This window comes from Dermacentor andersoni, chromosome 9, assembly GCF_023375885.2.
Source record: "Dermacentor andersoni chromosome 9, qqDerAnde1_hic_scaffold, whole genome shotgun sequence".
NCBI lineage: Eukaryota > Metazoa > Arthropoda > Arachnida > Ixodida > Ixodidae > Dermacentor > Dermacentor andersoni.
Genome location: NC_092822.1, coordinates 61,013,897 through 61,031,297, shown reverse-complemented (window position 1 = coordinate 61,031,297; position 17,401 = coordinate 61,013,897). Strand labels below are relative to the sequence as shown.

Below are 17,401 nucleotides of genomic sequence, written 5' to 3'. Positions count from 1 at the left end.
CATCCTTACGTATCATTGTTGTAGGAATTATCTGCCCCAGAACAATTCGCCGACCATTACGATACTTCCTAATGCAAATTTCGAGCGCAGCTGTTTAGGAGTCTGAAATTCACTATGTGTTTTGGCAAAGAATTTTATTCTGAACGACTGGGTCCTCTCGGCGGCGGCGCTGAGCCTCTGCTCGGGCTGCTCGTTTAGTAACAGCGGCAGATAAAGCATTTTCACAGGTTGCGTCGCTCATTTTTCAGAAATAAAGCGTGAGCACGAGAACGTGTGGCTCGCGTGGAGCGCATTTGTATGTGCCCATCCTAGACCTTTGACGCCTTCCGTCCTTGTATGTTGTCCTGTTTTACTGCTTCGCGTCGACACACTCTCACACTAAGATTAATGTAGTTTAAACTAGGGTAATTTGCCAGCCTTTTTTTAACCTTCCACACTTGACTAAACGCCCTCTCATCTCCCATCTATAGTTTGCAATGCAGAGAAGCGTGAGCGGTACGTCAGCTTTCTAGCGCATCATCAAAGTTTGCATACACTTGACGTGTGCAAAATGCAATGCGGTGTGAAACTGTCGTATTCGCGTAAACGCGTCTACTAAAAGCAATAACAAGCTTGCGTTCCCTGAAAGCCTCCAGGCGCTAATACACCACATAAGTACTTCGGTTCATGCTTGAAGGTTACGCAAAGAGAAATTATATATCTTATTTATGTGTTATTCATTATGGTATCTTGATTTATTCTGACCACTTGCTGATGCAACAAGGGCCGCATTCGTTAGTTGTGGAACACCTTCATTTATTCTTAGCCATTACGAAAGGACGAACGTACGGGGGAAAATCGTGTTTAATCTGATTTTTTTATAAAACCTCTTCGGGGTGCACAAATCGAGAATTATCAGGTTTCACCCGACAACAGAAAATCCTATACAAATAACAGGTGGCAAATGAGACCGCTGGGCGAGTTAAGTTTTTTGTTGCATTCAGCGCAAAGGGAAGTAATAAAAAGATAGGACAGCACGGGTGAGAAGCGCTAACAAGAGACCTCCTTGTTGGTCAGTTCCTAGTCAGCGCCTGTTCTGCGCGTTTCTATCTTGGCAACAAATCTCTTCCGTCTTGCGAGCAAGCAAATTGAATATAGAATAAAAGAGTATTAAATCGATGCATGTAGGTATCATGCGTTTACGTTATGTACGCATGTACTGTACGGTCCACTCTTACAGGAAACGAGCAAGCACGTCGCCGGTGGCGCGCGCGGCGCTGACCGGCGGCGAGATTTCCAAACGCGGCGCATGCGCATAGAGTCATAAGCGCAGCGCGTGTCCCCCGCTTCGTCTGCTATTTTGCCCCTGCACTCGGCATGCGCTGGAAAGCGCTTCCGTTCTTTCCCTATGTGCGATTTATCTAGCCGCCACTCTGCCTGCTGCTCGTCGGGTAATAGGCAAGCAAAAAAAAATGTTTTTTTTTACCCTATACGCTAGTCATATGTTTTTCACATGCTGCTCGCAGCAACTGGCCACTTTTGATAACAGACAAGGAAATTGAAGCTAGGTGCAGCGAGCATACCGAGCTTGCCCTTCCAACCACAAAATATCCGCCTATTCAACAAGCGGGAGGCAGAGTATAGGTATCAGCTGCTTCACACTGCGAAAAAAAAATGATTCAGTGCAGACACTTAAGACTGTTTACGCGTGGGAATGCGAAAACATTACAATCGCTTAGGTGAAATGTTTTCGATTGATGCTTTCGATATGCTTTAAAGTTGTTTCTGCTGAGTCGGTGTGTGCGTTTGCGTATAGGTTGGCCACAGGTTGGAAACATTGGGACCATTTTGCTGCAGTACCATGAATTTTATTTTATGCCTAATATGGTAGGTCTGTCGCGACTATGTCGTCTTATTTGTGTTCCTTGCTTCGTCCTCTGAGGCGTGCTTCCGTGGGAGACCACGTTTCACAGATGCCGCTAAGGTACTTAAAACATTGAAAGAGGTGCGTTGTAATTGATGAAAATCGTTCCTCTTTGTTAGAAATAACTTCTGAAGTTTTGCAGGGAAGTATACCGGGGTCACTACTATTTAATATTTACGTCAATGACATAACCAGGCTGAATAAACGTGCCGAGTGCGCCATGTATGCAGATGACGCGGCCCTCTTTTCCCAGTCTACTAACGCTCACGCACTAACTTGCTTAGCGAATAATACATTACAAACACTATTAGACCAGACTAACATAAATTGCTTAGAAATTAATGCCTGCAAAACTAGAACTCTTTTGTTTACACCTGTGCAAAACCTAGTAAACCGTAACCTCAGTCTATACTTTGGATAAGAAAACGTACAACTTGTGCAGGAGGTCAGAGCATTGGGAGTGATTTTTAATGAGCACATGAACTGGAACACATATGTCGATCATGTGACAAAATGTTTGGCAAAGTCCTGTGGTATACTATGTAAATGTCGGCAAGTACTTCCACCGAAGGTAAAATTGTTAGTTCGTGATTCTATGTTTGCCATATATATTCTTGTAACCTTGTACAGGGAAACACATCAAAAAGCAACATTAACAAACTAGTTTTATTGGAAAAGAAAGCCATTCGCCACATTGCAGATACTTCTTATGACGCTCACAAGGCCGAGCTATTTGCCACGCTGAACCTCTTTACTCTGCAACACATTTTCCAGTTTAATCCTACGAAATATAGGCAAAATTTAAAATTTAATAATAAACTTTTCCTAAAGTTATGTAATCTCAGAAAAGCTGACACATACCAATATAATATTAGCAACAGAGGCCAATGGGTAATACCTTTCTCACGTACGAACCGTGGATTAAAAAGACTAGAACACTGCATGCCCATTTACTTAATACACTTACATTGGCAAGGAATTGGCCTGTGCAGAATTACTAGGACAGACTATAAGAGATTTCTTCTTTTGAACAGAAATTGATTACACCAATTTTTTACATCTCAAATGTCGCACTTAATAAATTGTTGTGTAGTATACTAATTTTGTTCAATTATTAATCCCATATGTTTGACTCTAATAGCCTAATATATGTTTGTTAAATAATTCCTTAAATATATTGTCTATGCGAATCTATTTGTTTAACGTTATTACGTGTTCCACTATGTATACCCTTACTGTGCATGTGAAATAATTCTATCATGAAAGTGTTCTTTTGGTGTAATGTCCTTTGTGGGAATGTATGTGACTGCATTTTTTATGTGTTGCTCACCTGTATTCATTATGTTCATTGTATAAGTCGTATGGTTTGCTTGTTATCCTCTATGCCAAGACATGGGCAGAAACCTCGTCAATGAACCGCGATTATCGAATGAAGGTTGCGGTGCCTCAGGGCATGCAACCTCGAAGCCTTCCTTCCGAAAACAAGTCAAGACTGGAATCGCCTACCTACCTCCATCGTCTCTATCACAGATCATGATGTGTTCAAGTCGGCTATCTGTGATCATGTGCTGCCTCATTAGCCTTTTTTTTTTTTTACTATTGCCAATTCTCTCTGTAATGCCTGTACGGCCTTGAGAGTAAATAAAACATGAAATGAAATGACAGCTACTTTGCTGTAGCTTTTTGTTCCTGTCCAAACATTTCCCCCCGGTTTTGTAAGAGGAACAAATCGGAAATAAATTTAATTGATTGATTGATTGATTGATTGATTGATTGATTGATTGATTGATTGATTGATTGATTGATTGATTGATTGATTGATTGATTGATTGATTGATTGATTGACGCTTCGGAGTGCATCGAAGTAGACACAGCACTGATGAAATTGGAAGAGCAGGTGACGCACGGGAGGCAGCTACGTGGCGTGTGCCATGACGCACGCCCTAGGCACATCTCATTTTGTACCCTCATGATTTGGCGTCGAGAGTGCAACGCAGTAGACACAGCCCCGATGAAATCTGAAGAGGAAGTGACGCGTGGGAGGCAGTGACGGAGGCAATGACGTGGCGTGTGCAATGACGCACGCACTAGGCGCAACTTTAGTCAACCATAACCATGCAGAGACAGCGTGTTCGTCTCGCACCCCGAAAGCTCGGGTTAATGTACTTTGTTTACAGAAACCTGCCTGACAAATTCGACGTCGATTCGAGCAGTTTTAAGTGTTTTTACTTATCGCGCCGTCGGCAATTTTGGGTATCATCTTTCGATCGCACCGCCGACAACGCCAGAGTTTCGCTTAGTAGGGCATATAATGATTTCACATTTAAAAAAAAAGCCGGGTGGGCCAGCGGAAGGGCAGCGAACCACCGACAACGCCCTTGTGGGTTCTTTCTAAGAGTGGACCGTACTGTACGTATGTATGTGCGTGTTGCATATCTGTGCACATGCATGCATCGGCGTGCGCCTGCGTGTGCGCGTGTGTTACTATGCGTGAGCTTGTCTGCATGCGCATATGCGTGGGCGTGTCTGTGTGCATGTGAGTGCGTGTGCGCTACATGGTCATCCTCAAGGTCACATAAGCGGCCAAAGGCATAGATATAACGAAGTGTGGGGGAAGAGTCAATGAAAGCTATCGGTTTGAAATAACGTTTCAATAGTAAGCCGGCTAACGATCATCCTTTTCTGTCCGTTATTGTACCGAAATGATATTCAAATTTGCGGCAGACATGCTACCGAGATGCGCAGCGCCACAAAAAGGCAATGCAACGATGTAGCTACAATGAAAGATGCAAAATACGTCGACAGCTGATATATAGCTAAAAAGTAGGTGCCTTCTCTAAACCCTTGCTTACCCGGCATTCATGAGCTTTTAAAGCGAAGGTTGTTTTGTTTCTTTCACCAGCCTGGTCTCATCGCATTCATTTGCCAGGAAGGCAAGCGCTGCGAAGCCGCTGTGAAGTGCGGAAGTTACTCCGGCAACCATGAAGCAAGATAAAGCGACTGACCGAAGAATACGAATGTAATTGACATTTTTGGGGAAAGTGATTTCAAATCATTCTAGGCACGGGGAAGCTGTAACCGCTCTCCGCCACCGTAGTCACCATACAAAACAGACACAAACAAGTACGTAGCATGTTTTATTGAAATTATTTATTGAAATGGGGGAGTTGCTTTCAGACCATCATCCTCATCTACCACGTGTCTTTCTATCCATCAGGCAAAAGCTACACCTAATTCGACCCCTTCTCTTACCATGAAACCGCGAGGCTGTCATTCTTCGTAACTCCTGCTGGCAACGTCGAATGTCCTTTTCTGTCATACAAACCCGTATATAATACGCCATTGTAGACCGTTTCTTCTAAGCACGAAATGAAACAAACAAGCTGACGAATCCAGCGGCGCTGTCGGGCAGAGGGCTTGAAAGTAGCGAGAAAGATAACATTAAGTGAGACATAATGAACTAGGCGCGTAATGCTTGCCGATTTCAAGACGCCGGCTGATAAGCCCACGGTAGAGGTTTCTGCCGTGCCAGAGCCTCTCAATGAAACTCTTCAGTAACAGCTTCAGCTACGTTCAGGCTATGTGCGCAATGAGGAGATGTTCTGCAGCGAACGGAAGCCCGTACAGGAGAAGGAAGGCTACTGTTTTGTCCATAGATACTGCAGTCGTACTCAGTTTCAAGAACATAACAGCGCCAACAACAGCATCGTATATATTGGGAGACCCACTACTTTTTAGCGTTATGCAGATACGACCATTACGATATGGTAAATGAGCCCCGCAGTACCGGTTTTCCTTTTCTGGTCGCGGAAATTCGGGTCCGCTTACAAGAACTCGCAGTTATAAGAGGCGCATGTGGTCTTTTCAGAGCACCTTCATTACGCGCTTTTCGTTGCGTCGCCTTTTACGGGTACGCGTTGCGTCAACGATTATACTTGTGTGACCTCTCTGACTGGACAAACGTCGATTACACACCTCGAATTTTGACTGATCGTGCATAATATGCGTAGGTTATGCGATTGCCAATATGAACGATCAACAGCGTTTACAATCGTAGCGCCACGCCTAATGTGGTAAACACTACAAATACCTGTTCTGCCAACGTGACGACCGCATCCTAAGCACAGCACTACGGAGCTCGAATTTTATGCGCCTCTTATACGCCCACAAATAAGTGTCTGTCGCTGGTCTATAGTTTTGTTGCGTATCGATACCGTGTACGTCTTTTAAGCTTATTCCCTGGCGTCAGTGTTCGCTTGCCAAGATGTACAACAATCTGCAATGAGAGATGCTCTGGAAAATTTACGCAACATCTAAGTGGATCCGCACAATCAGCAAATGCTGCGCAATTGTACACCTGACATCCATCTAATCTTTCCTCATCATCACTCATCACTTCTTCACCTTTCCGTTTTTCTCTTGTGCAGAGTAGGTGCAGAGTAGGTATGCAGAGTAGACTAGCTCAGGGTGGCAGCATTTCCTTCAATAATATCCAAGTATCTTTGAACCGTTGAACGAGCGTTCTGCTTTTTCATTTTTTTCTGACAGACCCACATGCGAGACAGTGCTTCTTAGTCTTGTATTTCGCCGTATCGTGCAGTTTGTACTAATGCACTTTCATACTGTTACATGCTACATAATATTCAAATATTTACATCTTCGTTATTTTTTCCGTAATCTCTCCTCACACTCTGAATATTTAACCCACGTTTTGGACACTCGGGAAAGTAGATATGAACAATAGGTTTAACGTTCAACAATCACTGCGACAAAAAAAAATGGTTACTGGGGTCGATATACAGCGCATGGTGACCTGCATCCCCTTTGTAACCTACCTCTTTCGCACACTTTCATTTATTTTACATTCTCCTTAGTCATCTAAACGTGCACGAATGGTACCGGCATCTGCAACACAGAATATCGCTGTAGAGATCAGCATAAGAACGCTCTCATCTAAAATAAAAGTTTCAGACGAGTGTCTAATTCCGCAACCTGAGAAGTTTATTTGAGATATATGCCTCCCGTCATGTTGGAAGCGCCCAAACGGGCACGAATGGTACCGGCAGCTGCATCACATGATATCACGGTAGAGATCAGCATAGGAACTCTCTCAGCTAAAAAGTAAGTTGCAGACAGGTGTCGAGTTCCGTAACCTGCGTAGTTAATTCATTTAGGATAAATGCCTCCCGTCATGCTGGAAGTGCCCACCACAGCTGTTCTGAAAACCAGCGTAGGTAGCCGGGCGTTCCCAGACACTGCAAAGCTGGATATGATGAAAAAAAAAAAACTTTCGCAAGCGAAGTTCGCAAAGGAACGAACGCAAAGGAACGAACGAATAGAAACCTGTAAAACATAGCACAGACGACGGATTTCGCCGTTATGCGCCGCGTTCGCAAAACATCCGAGTGTCCAGATAAGATAAAAACTCTCTATCCAAGTAGAGTTCGCGGCCATTAATCAAGCCCGTACAGAAGGAAGGCTACTGTTTTGTCCATAGATACTGCAGTCGTATGCAGTTTTAAGAGCGGAACAGCTACAACAAAAGCATCGTATCTGTTGGGAGGCCCACTACTTTCGCATATTATGCACATACTACCATTACGATATGGTCAATGTCCACCGTGGTATCGGATTTCTTTTTCTGGTCGCGGAACTTCCGCAATCCCCGTTTACAACAACAGACCTTTATAAGAGGTCCCACATCAAGCAAGCAAGGCAGCTTATTCATCCCACTGAAATGAAGCCTAGCAACGCCTGGACCCTCCTGCTGCCCGTAGCTTTTCTAGACTTTGTTTGCTGGTGAGTCCAGTTGTATTCCTTACAGCTAAACGATCATGTTTTCGTTTGACATCACGAATTCACGGAACTGTAAACGCTGTAACCCCTGCACACTTTTAAAAACGCTGGTGTTACAGCGCTCAAGAAATATGGAGTTGTGTTCACAAAAGTTCTCACGCTGCAATTGTTCGGAAGAGTCACTGCCAGCCACTCGTGACGGTGGGCATATTGTTGGTGATGGCGCTTTGCCAACGGCAAGCAGCACTTAGGAGCGAGAAACCTCTGCGAATCCTACCCCTAAAGTTCGGGAATATTTACGTCTTTTAACCATACTCTGCGATAAACAATTCATGTTGGCTAGTTGGTTTAATTTTTCGGGTGACGTGGTTAGTCATGAGTGCGTTCCATCGGTCCATCTTTCTTGCGCGAGTAATTGGCGCGAAATGTATACATTTCCTTATCCCTTCAGCACAACCACTTTAAATTGGGTTCATTATGTAGACTACCCATGTAGTGTGCCGCCTAACGATATACGACACAAGGAGAATCAAAGTTTTCTTTTTTTTCAAGATAGCGGACTCTCATTCACAATACTTCAAATTCAATTTAGCCACCCTAATTCCAGTAGAACGTTATTCTAACAGAGACACGTTCGTGCACCGCGACCGTCGATGCCTAAGATTTAATCCATTCAAATAGAGTGCGATGTTATTCTGCTATTTATTTCGGGGAAAATATATTTTATTTCGCGACGAGAAAGTATAAGTGCAGTAGGAAACGTGAAATTAACAATTCCTGCGCACTAGACAGCCACAAGTGAGGACACAGTCACACGTGGAATTACGCATTTAGTAATATGTGAAAAAACGGTATCATTAAATTTCTCTTGTAAACCCAGAAAGATGGCCGTGAACAGCGCTAAAGGAATTCTCCCTCTATATCTGACCCGTGTACTTCACGACCGCCTTTGAATAGGAGAAAATAAATTACATCTACTCAAAATAGGCACACCTTCAACTTTTCTGGCACTGTAGGTAATTCTGCAGTAAATATAGTTACAAAGTTTAAATATTTAGCCGTTTGGTACACTCCGTAATTATCAAGGCAGCGACAATTAAGTTACTTATGTAACTAGTGAAGCCGGAAAAATGTTTTTTTCTTTTGCGTTGAAGCTTCAGAACATTTAATCAGTCCGCACAAGAAATACAGTATAAAGGTTATGTGAGGCACGCTCTTGGGTGTGCCAGTAGTGTGGGACCCTTTGACAGCGCGCGGCCGCTATAAATTTGAGATGGTAGAGAGTTTAGGCGTACGGCAAGATTAAAATAGGCACGGTGTCAATTTCAATGCTACGAACGCCTGAGAAAGCTCCAGATGAGGGACATTAGAAGGACGACGGAGAAGGTTACGCAAGGCTTTTTTCATTCGATTTACCACGGTGCCGTGGCTACACAAATGAACAGCCTGATTACTGGTCCCAAAGCGTACACCACAATTTAACAACATGCCAAATAACCTGCAAGACAGATTTTCTTAACATCATTTTTTTTCGGGAACTATTCAAGAAAGCGATAGATTAGCTACTGAAGTCGTCGATGTTGAGCCATATGACTCATTTTTGTTTCTTGCCCTCTTGAAGAGAATGAAATTCCTGCTTTTCTCTTGGTTACATTGTCTGTGTAAAACTTACGATGGTTTGAACTGCCATAACTCCTGCTATTATTTTCTGCCTTGCACGTTAGGTTTTGATGTGAAGAAACTTTTCATGCATATTTGATGCTGTTTGTCATCTTCACCGGCATCCTCAAAGCACGCCTCTGTGTTATTAGAATGGTTAAATATATTTAACGGTTTCCTTGATTTACTTTATTTCCTTTTATTTTGCCGCTGATTATGTGCCATTGCGTTTTTGGCCGATCCTCCAGAATGGGCGTACCCTAGTATGTAAAATTTCTACATAAAACAACATTTGTCGCCTCACAAGTATCTCTGAGACACACCAATCTGATAACAGAATGGGCAATGACATTTTACGGATTTCTCGACTTACTTTATTTTCTTTAAGCCATTCGGTGTGTGCCACTAAGGGTTTGCCTTTTCTTGGCCAATCCTACAGAACAGACATTTCTCACTCTGACGCAAGAAGTGCAGAATTCCTAAATGACGCTTAATACGTGTTGTACTTTTCTGCGCGTCCATCTCTCCTCGCCAAATTGTACGCATCGCCGTTAGGTGCAAAGCATTTAATTAAGCGCTTTACTTATGTTTTGCTTCGCATAGATTTCGACAGTGCGTACGCGCTGCATGAGTTATCTTCTTTTTTTTTCTAGTTGGTCTGCTTTGTTATGATGTGGTTCAAATGGCATACAGCCAAATTTCTTATGTGCAATGTTATCTCAGAATAAGTTTAGCCCCGTGTTTCTATTTCTTTCACTTCGACAGAATAACTAGAACTATTAACTAGCCCATTAATTAGCCTATTAACCAGCGAATGTCATTCTCCTTTAGTTCTACAGATTCAGGACCACTGTTTTTGACGCCCTTAATCGAGCAGAACAGGTACGACGAAGCAAGGGCCAAAAGCAGAGTGGGCTTGTTCGCAAAAGAGGCAAATGCCACAGCTCATTCTGGTTTCATCACTGTGAACAAGACAGCTGGAAGCAACCTGTTCTTTCTTCACGTGCAGGCGCAGGTAATTATTTATATCAATTTATAGATGGCTCCAAGCTTTACTGGGCTGCATACCTTGCCTGTGGGCATCGCGTAGCAAGAGTTACGAGATTAAATTTACGTTGCTACTTGAGCACTGCGTTGTTAAAGGCAAACGTAAAATCACCAAAACCAGAGATGCCTTTCATGATGGCAACGTAGTGGGCATTATTCTTTTTTTTTTGCGCGCGATAAAATGTTCGTGCTCGCGTATGTATTACGGACCTTCACATTCGATCAACTTGTCCAACCAGGCTTTACACAGGCAGCTGAACAAATTCGACATCAAAATGTAGTTTAGCATGCGATCGAAATTCCGGCGCTGCGACAGAAGTGCGCTGTACACGATACGGCTTGGTGTCGCATTCACCCGGGCCTATGCGCACCTGAACAATCGCAATAACAGACCTTATTGACACTGCTGCCACGTACCAGAGAGGCTAACTTATAAATATTACGCCAGCCCAACGTGTAGACTGCAGCGACAGTCTTCATCCTCTTCTTTGGCGCAAAATCGACGCTGGGTGATTTGTAGAGGACAATACTCTTTGTTCGTGGCTCTGACTGCGATGCACTACGTAACAGTAAGGGACACGATACAGGACTATAGCCTCCAGACTTTGAACACGCTTAAGTGGTGACCACTAGCACCTTCGCCCCGATATTAAACGAATTACACTTTATGTCACCATGCATTATTAGTTGTTGCGTAGTTCTATTATACTCCCAAAACTTGCTGCAGCATTTCATTGCGTGCTGCGAAGGTGTCTTTTCGCTAATTTGTATTACTGCCAACGCATATCGTACTGATCTCTTCTTCCGAGACCTACTTCTGTCTCGCGCATACATTACATTATTTCTGTTTGTAAATATGGGATAAGACAGTGTCTGCCTCAGTTGCGGCTGGCAATAGGGCCATTTGAAGTGAACTTTTTTTTGTTTTATAGCATCATAAACTGAGATCCAAAGTATTTTTTATTCTTATAAACTTGGGAAGATGGTCGCAAATATTGTTCTCGAGCGTGTCGCTAAACTGAGACAAAAAAGTCGCTAAAACTGTCAATTGAACTTTAAACGGCGTAGCTGCTTTGAAGCAATCTAATAAAGGCTAACCTGTCATACAAGTATCTAGAGGAACGTGAAGCATTTCGGTATAGTTTCTGCGCCGGCGAGGAATTATCAGTCATTTACCAGTAGGGTCTACAGGACTTTCACTTTGTGCTAATATACAAACGACATATGACCACAATGTAAGTTCTTAGTTTACGTTGAGAATATAGCGCGACAATTTCAGCACAGCTAAAAAAAAGAAATAAGCAGGCTTTTGTCCGCACAGAAAGGTAGCTCAGTCCAGGATATGCTTGAAGATTTTCTAGTGTTCGACATCCCTAAAACGAGAACCCAATTCTGCGAAACGAGCTTGGTCATGACATTATTGTGGCAGTGAAAACTGCGTGACCATTATACAGGCCAATTACTGTGTTCTCATCCCTTTATCCGCCTGAAAACTGTGTTGCATTGATTTGTCTGAAAGCCTGCTGAAACAGACGTGGTGCTTTCAGATTGGCAAAGAACTTCAGCCCAAGCGCATTCATATGTATGCCCTACTAAAATCACAATAAGGAAGCTCACAAGGGAACAACAAACTACAATTGCTCTGTCTCATTATTCACCTGCATGCGACATTCCATATCTCAGCCTAATCTTTACTGCAATAAGTTTGGTAACTCAATTTATTTCTCCGCTTGCGAAGTCAACCAATCAAACATAATTAGTAAAACTCTAGAATCCGCAGCAGTGAGAAGTATTCTAATGAGATTTAGAAAGAATAAAGAAACACAAATTTTGTGAGATTATGTGAAGCCATGTTTCCCTCAGCGCGATCAACCGCGGTTTATTCCCTCGGTAACTAAAGGACGCTGTTGCTCCTGTGTGATCACAGAGCCCACGTACTACACAGAAAATTTAAGCCGCCTACTTGCAATTTGTGAATAATGAAGCATGTTCTAGAAAGCCACTTTCGAAGCATCTTACTTAAATTCGAAGTTTCTAATGTGTGGATAAATTGTGATTGTTGATGTTTCTCGCACTTGAATTGTAGCGGCAAGTCTGCCGGTATAGCGTGCTGCTGGTAATCTTTTTTTCGTGCTTCATACCAAGCGAATGAGTGTCTTGCGCATGCTTTTTATGTGAAAACAGCATGTTACCAGAAGTAAAGCTTTAGTTGGAAGTTAGCGCTAGTGTATATCATTTATCCCTCTGTCTCTTCCTCTGTTTCCGCGCCAACAAGGTTGATCATCAAATACTAACTAGCCCGATGTCTTACATTATTACGCTAAACAGTACTGTCATCTAGCTAAAATAGATCGCTGGTCACTAGACAAATAAGGTGAATCAGATAAGGAGCTCGCTAAACGTAGCGCCAACATCGCTAAAATTGTGGCACTGCTTCGTAGTGCTACACATGCTACGTAAAGCGTGACCAAAGTGCATATCAGTGACAAAGCGGTTTCAAAAGACTGTTGGTGGCAATATTTTCGATGGCTGGGTTCTCCATATTGTGCAGATTTGCGCGGTGAAGTAGCACTGCATGGGAAATTGCGCCACGAGGCTTATATTCGCAATAATCTCATATAATCATAATTATTTCACAATATCTTATAAATTATTCTGTATCCCTGCAGAGGTAAGCAGATTACATTCTTTAATAAGATGTTAGAAGTTTGTCTGGCCATCCGATCAGCACGCTACTCCCGAGGATGCGGATTTTGTCATATGCAACGACGCATTCATACATAATGCAGTCAATCATAACCTACAAGATACCCAAGCAGACTCGATCAGAAAACTTATAAGAAAGGAATATGAAAATTTAAATATCCCCCTTACCTGCTTATCTTTGGGACGATGTACTATATCGAGCGCAAAGGCCCATTGTATTGCATTACCGACGGTAAAACCTGTCCCTTTCAGCAATACGTGCAGTTGTTATGCAGAAGAGACCACACGTCTTAATCCTATAGCGAATGTTTTAAGTTCAAGTAGCAAGTGATTTTATTCAATCACGTCCCATTTCTTATTCGTAACTCCTCACAGAGGACCCTGTTTCGCGCTTTTTTCTGGTAGCACATAGTTGCAGGCTAGCTGAGGCTACCGATGTCCCCTGCATACGCCGATAAAGGTTCCTTATTTGTCTCTATCGCCTCGGTACCGGCGCAAAAGTGTCATATCGCTTAACAACCACTACTATAAACAGAAAACCTACGTTCGACATCATTATTTTCGTGTACAATATTACGCTGTGCTTGGGTGTCTTACAAAGAGCAAAAATATTCCAGGAAAACCCACTGACTGCGCCACTGATGCTATGGACACAAGGCGGTCCAGGTCTGTCCTCCTTATTCGGCGAATTTCTCGAGATCGGACCCCTTGCCATCGGCGCCGACGGAAGGCTACACAAGCGGCTCGAAACGATACAAAAAGACGTGAGCGTCGTCTACCTCGACGTTCCCGTCGGGGCTGGCTACAGCTTCACGAAAGACCCCTCGGGTTACTCGCGAAACCTCGGGGACATCGGCGCAGTGGTAATAGAATTCCTGAGACAGTTCTTGGTGCTCTTCCCGGAATACAAGGAGCGAGATTTCTACGTCGCCGGAGAATCGTATGGAGGTGGGCATTGCCGTCAAGTACCGCGCTTATTATTTGCACGTTCTTGAAATGTATATTCCCAGTGCACTGGTTGACAATCGCATTCCTTCATTCTGCAGAAGTGAGTTTCCTTTTTAACGAGAAATCTTCTTCGCGAGTTCCCCCCGATTAGTCTGACCGCTGCTGCTGCTCGGCGTCGCTGCCTAGTCGAATAGCTCAACACAGGTCGCACATATAATAGAGAGCTTAGAAGTAGGGGCGCGAGCGGCTTGCGTATATACTCAAGAACCCAAATTGTGCTTTGGCAGCACGAAGGTCAATTCGATCGCTGCTGCTGCCGTGCTTACTCACTCCAGCGTTCTGACAGCGAGTTTCGGCGGTCATTGAACGAAATGCGTTCATGTTTACATGTGCGCGCGTGACACCGTGCTTGTCAATTTAGTTCGTAAGCGAATGTTTTCAAGTTTATACGGCCCATAAAACTAATATGCTTACTTCGTATAGCTGTCTTCTAATTTGCTATCGCAAGCGATGCTTCGCCTTCCGGGCGAAAATTCGACTGTTTTTTTCTTTTCTCCCCCTGTTTGATAAACATTCTGAAATAAGCACACGAGTCGTCGTAATGAAGTTCAACCGTAGCTACTGATGGGATTTTACGCATATACCCTAGACGTATATCCTATCGCAAAATCCACGGTGCGGCACTTTGGTTTATATGAGATCAGCTGTGGCTATCTAACCTGCCGCGTAATCATAGTGAGTTGGTGTTTTTTCGTTTGAGTTTGATTAGAATGCAGCCACCGCTACGTGAAATGCAACCGAGGGTATTGAGCTCAGCGTGTAACGTCATGGTCGTTCATAATTTAGGACGCAGGTCTCGAGCGCTGTATGCAAGCAAGGCAAAGGCACATTCGTTTATGAAGACAGCACCTTTGTAACAGCCGGTTGCTTGATGCATACATGGAAAATGCACAAGCGCGTAACAGGAAATGACTTTGAACACCTATTCCTATACTTGACAGGCGCAGCTGTGGTAATGCAATATGCATTAGAATTTTAGCAATAAGTGAATACACGGAGAAACAGGACAGGAGGAAGAACTTAACAGAAACAACGCTTTGTGCGCAATGGGCGCCCCTCCTGTAACTTTGCCGAGGCAGATTTTATTCCAAATGTGCATTGCAAAAATGTACTAGAATGTGCCGGAGGCCCGTACTGCAGATTAAGAGAGAGATAAGTGAGATAAAGGCGGCGAGGCAAGCATCGGTGATAGTTCCGTATTAACATTCGAGACGATGTTGGAATATTATTGAACTTAGACACTATTTGCATGCCCCTTTTCTGAAACATGCACTCACAGCTGCAGCTGCTCTAAACTGCTCACTGTACCATTCCACATGTGGCCCCGCGTAATCTGTCTTCTGATTAGATAAAAACCATTGTGACGGTACGCGTTACGGCATAATATTTACTCGAAGATGCAGTCAACTGTCTTTAAATACTTGTTCTTACTGGTACGTTAAGTTGTGTGTGTCAATTTGTTGAAATTAAGTGAATAACTCAAGTTACCTTTATTAATGGCGTCGCGCATGATGCGGTGGCCAACTGGCCCAGCGTTCAAAGAGTCAGTTAAACCCAACGCAATGCCGTGTCCTTACATTTCACGCTGACATAGAAACACCATCATTTTACGTCTACATGCAGGCATCAGTACCGATGGTGACAACGGAATTGCAGAATGATCCTTCTCTCGTGATAAACTAAGGCAACTGATTTAGCAAAGTGCTTCTGCAAAAATCAACAAAGCGGACGTAAATTTGGTCGACTTACTTTGAGAGAATGTTGATATCCGACGGACTAAAGCCTACTGCAACAAAATTCCTTAGAATTCTTCGGGAAGAAAGCTTGAACTCACCAATGTTCGTTTAGGCCAGTGAGTCGAGTCCGCGTTACTTGACAAAGGTCGCCTGCGGCAAACAGGCCGAAGAGCAGCAGCGGCTGCTCGAAGGCAGATATATGTCGCAGTTAATGAATAGAGCACGGAAAATTAGTCAAGAGATTTCTGCATAAGATTGCAAGGTAGGAGAACAGTCTTGTAATGAAAGGTTCAGGACTAATCGTTCAATAATTCTTTTACAGCAAGGTACGGCGTTGGAATCGCTTATCAGCTGCTCACTGCGTCAGTCAAGCACGTGCCTCTCAAATTTCGAGGAGCAGTTGCCGGAGACGGTTTCCTGGGACCTATCGTGGACATAGCAGACTCCAGCGAATTTCTCTACCATGCTTCGATGGTCACTCAGAAAGGCCGCGATGTTTTCGCGAAGCAGTTTTCCATCATGAGGAGCCTTTTGGCAGACCGCAAGGCGCCGGAAGCCTTGCTACTTTTGCTCCATACAATATTCGCTGATGACACCAACCCTACCTTATTTCAAAACCTCACGCTGTACAACAACCAAGCGAGCGCTCTGTACTCCGAGATGCCGGCAAACATGCGTAAATACTATCAGTACGCCAACACGACAGGATTCAGAGAAGCGATTCACGTCGGGTTCGACGTCGAGTTTCAACAGAACAACAAAGTTCTCTTGGCCAACCTTGCCCCTGACTACGTCACAGACATTAGCGCAGAAGTAGAGCTGCTCCTGAATACGAGTAAGGTGCTGTACTACGCGGGCCAAGTGGACACGCTGTTTCCTTCAACCAATCTGCGAGCCTACATCCGTAGCTTGAACTGGACTGGTGCTTCAGAATACCGAAGTGCACCTCGCAATGTCTGGAAGACACACGGAGGTTCCGATGGAATAAGTGGCTACATAGTTCAAGTGCGCAATTTCACAGAGGCAGTGATACTTGGAGCGGGTCACTACGCGGCTGTAGACAAACCCGATGAGGCCAATTATCTCATAAAGAATTTTATAAGTTCAAGTTCGACGTTGGCACAACGCGCACGCAAGGCTAGCAGTGTCATGCGGCCATTTTTTCAATAACGGGAGCTGGTGCCGGTTCTGGGAAGACTGCAAAGCAAGCAAGCCGAATGCAAGTCCAAAATGGGTTCTTTAAATAGGTACATGGCTTTCATGCGAATGATATTTATCGAAAAAACGCATTATTACAGGCTTGCTTAGTTTCTTATAAACAACAAAATGAAAAGGCCCAAAAACGATTATGGTTTAATAAAGCAGCTGCTACTACCGTCTTCGTTTACGCCAGAAATGCACTGGGTATGTGTCGCTTTTCAGCGAACGCATTTCACGTCAGCGTGTTAGTGAGCTGCGTCTTAAATGCATTTGGTATGTGCAACTCTCCAATAAACATCTCGCCAACTGGGGTCCCTGTGTATGTGTCACTGAGTCTGCGGCATGC

At 43.8% G+C, this 17,401-nt stretch overlaps 1 protein-coding gene and 1 long non-coding RNA gene across 2 annotated transcripts in view; one reads left to right on the top strand and one right to left on the bottom strand.

The window, feature by feature from the left end:
* LOC140213090 (uncharacterized) overlaps positions 1 to 17,401 on the bottom strand; it is a 269,839-nt gene that overhangs the window by 127,539 nt on the left and 124,899 nt on the right. The gene's annotated exons all lie outside the window — the stretch shown is intronic.
* On the top strand, positions 9,574 to 17,347 carry LOC126528555 (probable serine carboxypeptidase CPVL). Its single transcript, XM_050176419.3, has 3 exons — positions 9,574 to 10,373; positions 13,729 to 14,059; positions 16,178 to 17,347. Exons 1-3 carry the CDS (start codon positions 10,173 to 10,175, stop codon positions 17,023 to 17,025), a joined length of 1,380 nt encoding a protein of 459 aa, XP_050032376.2. The 5' UTR covers positions 9,574 to 10,172; the 3' UTR covers positions 17,026 to 17,347.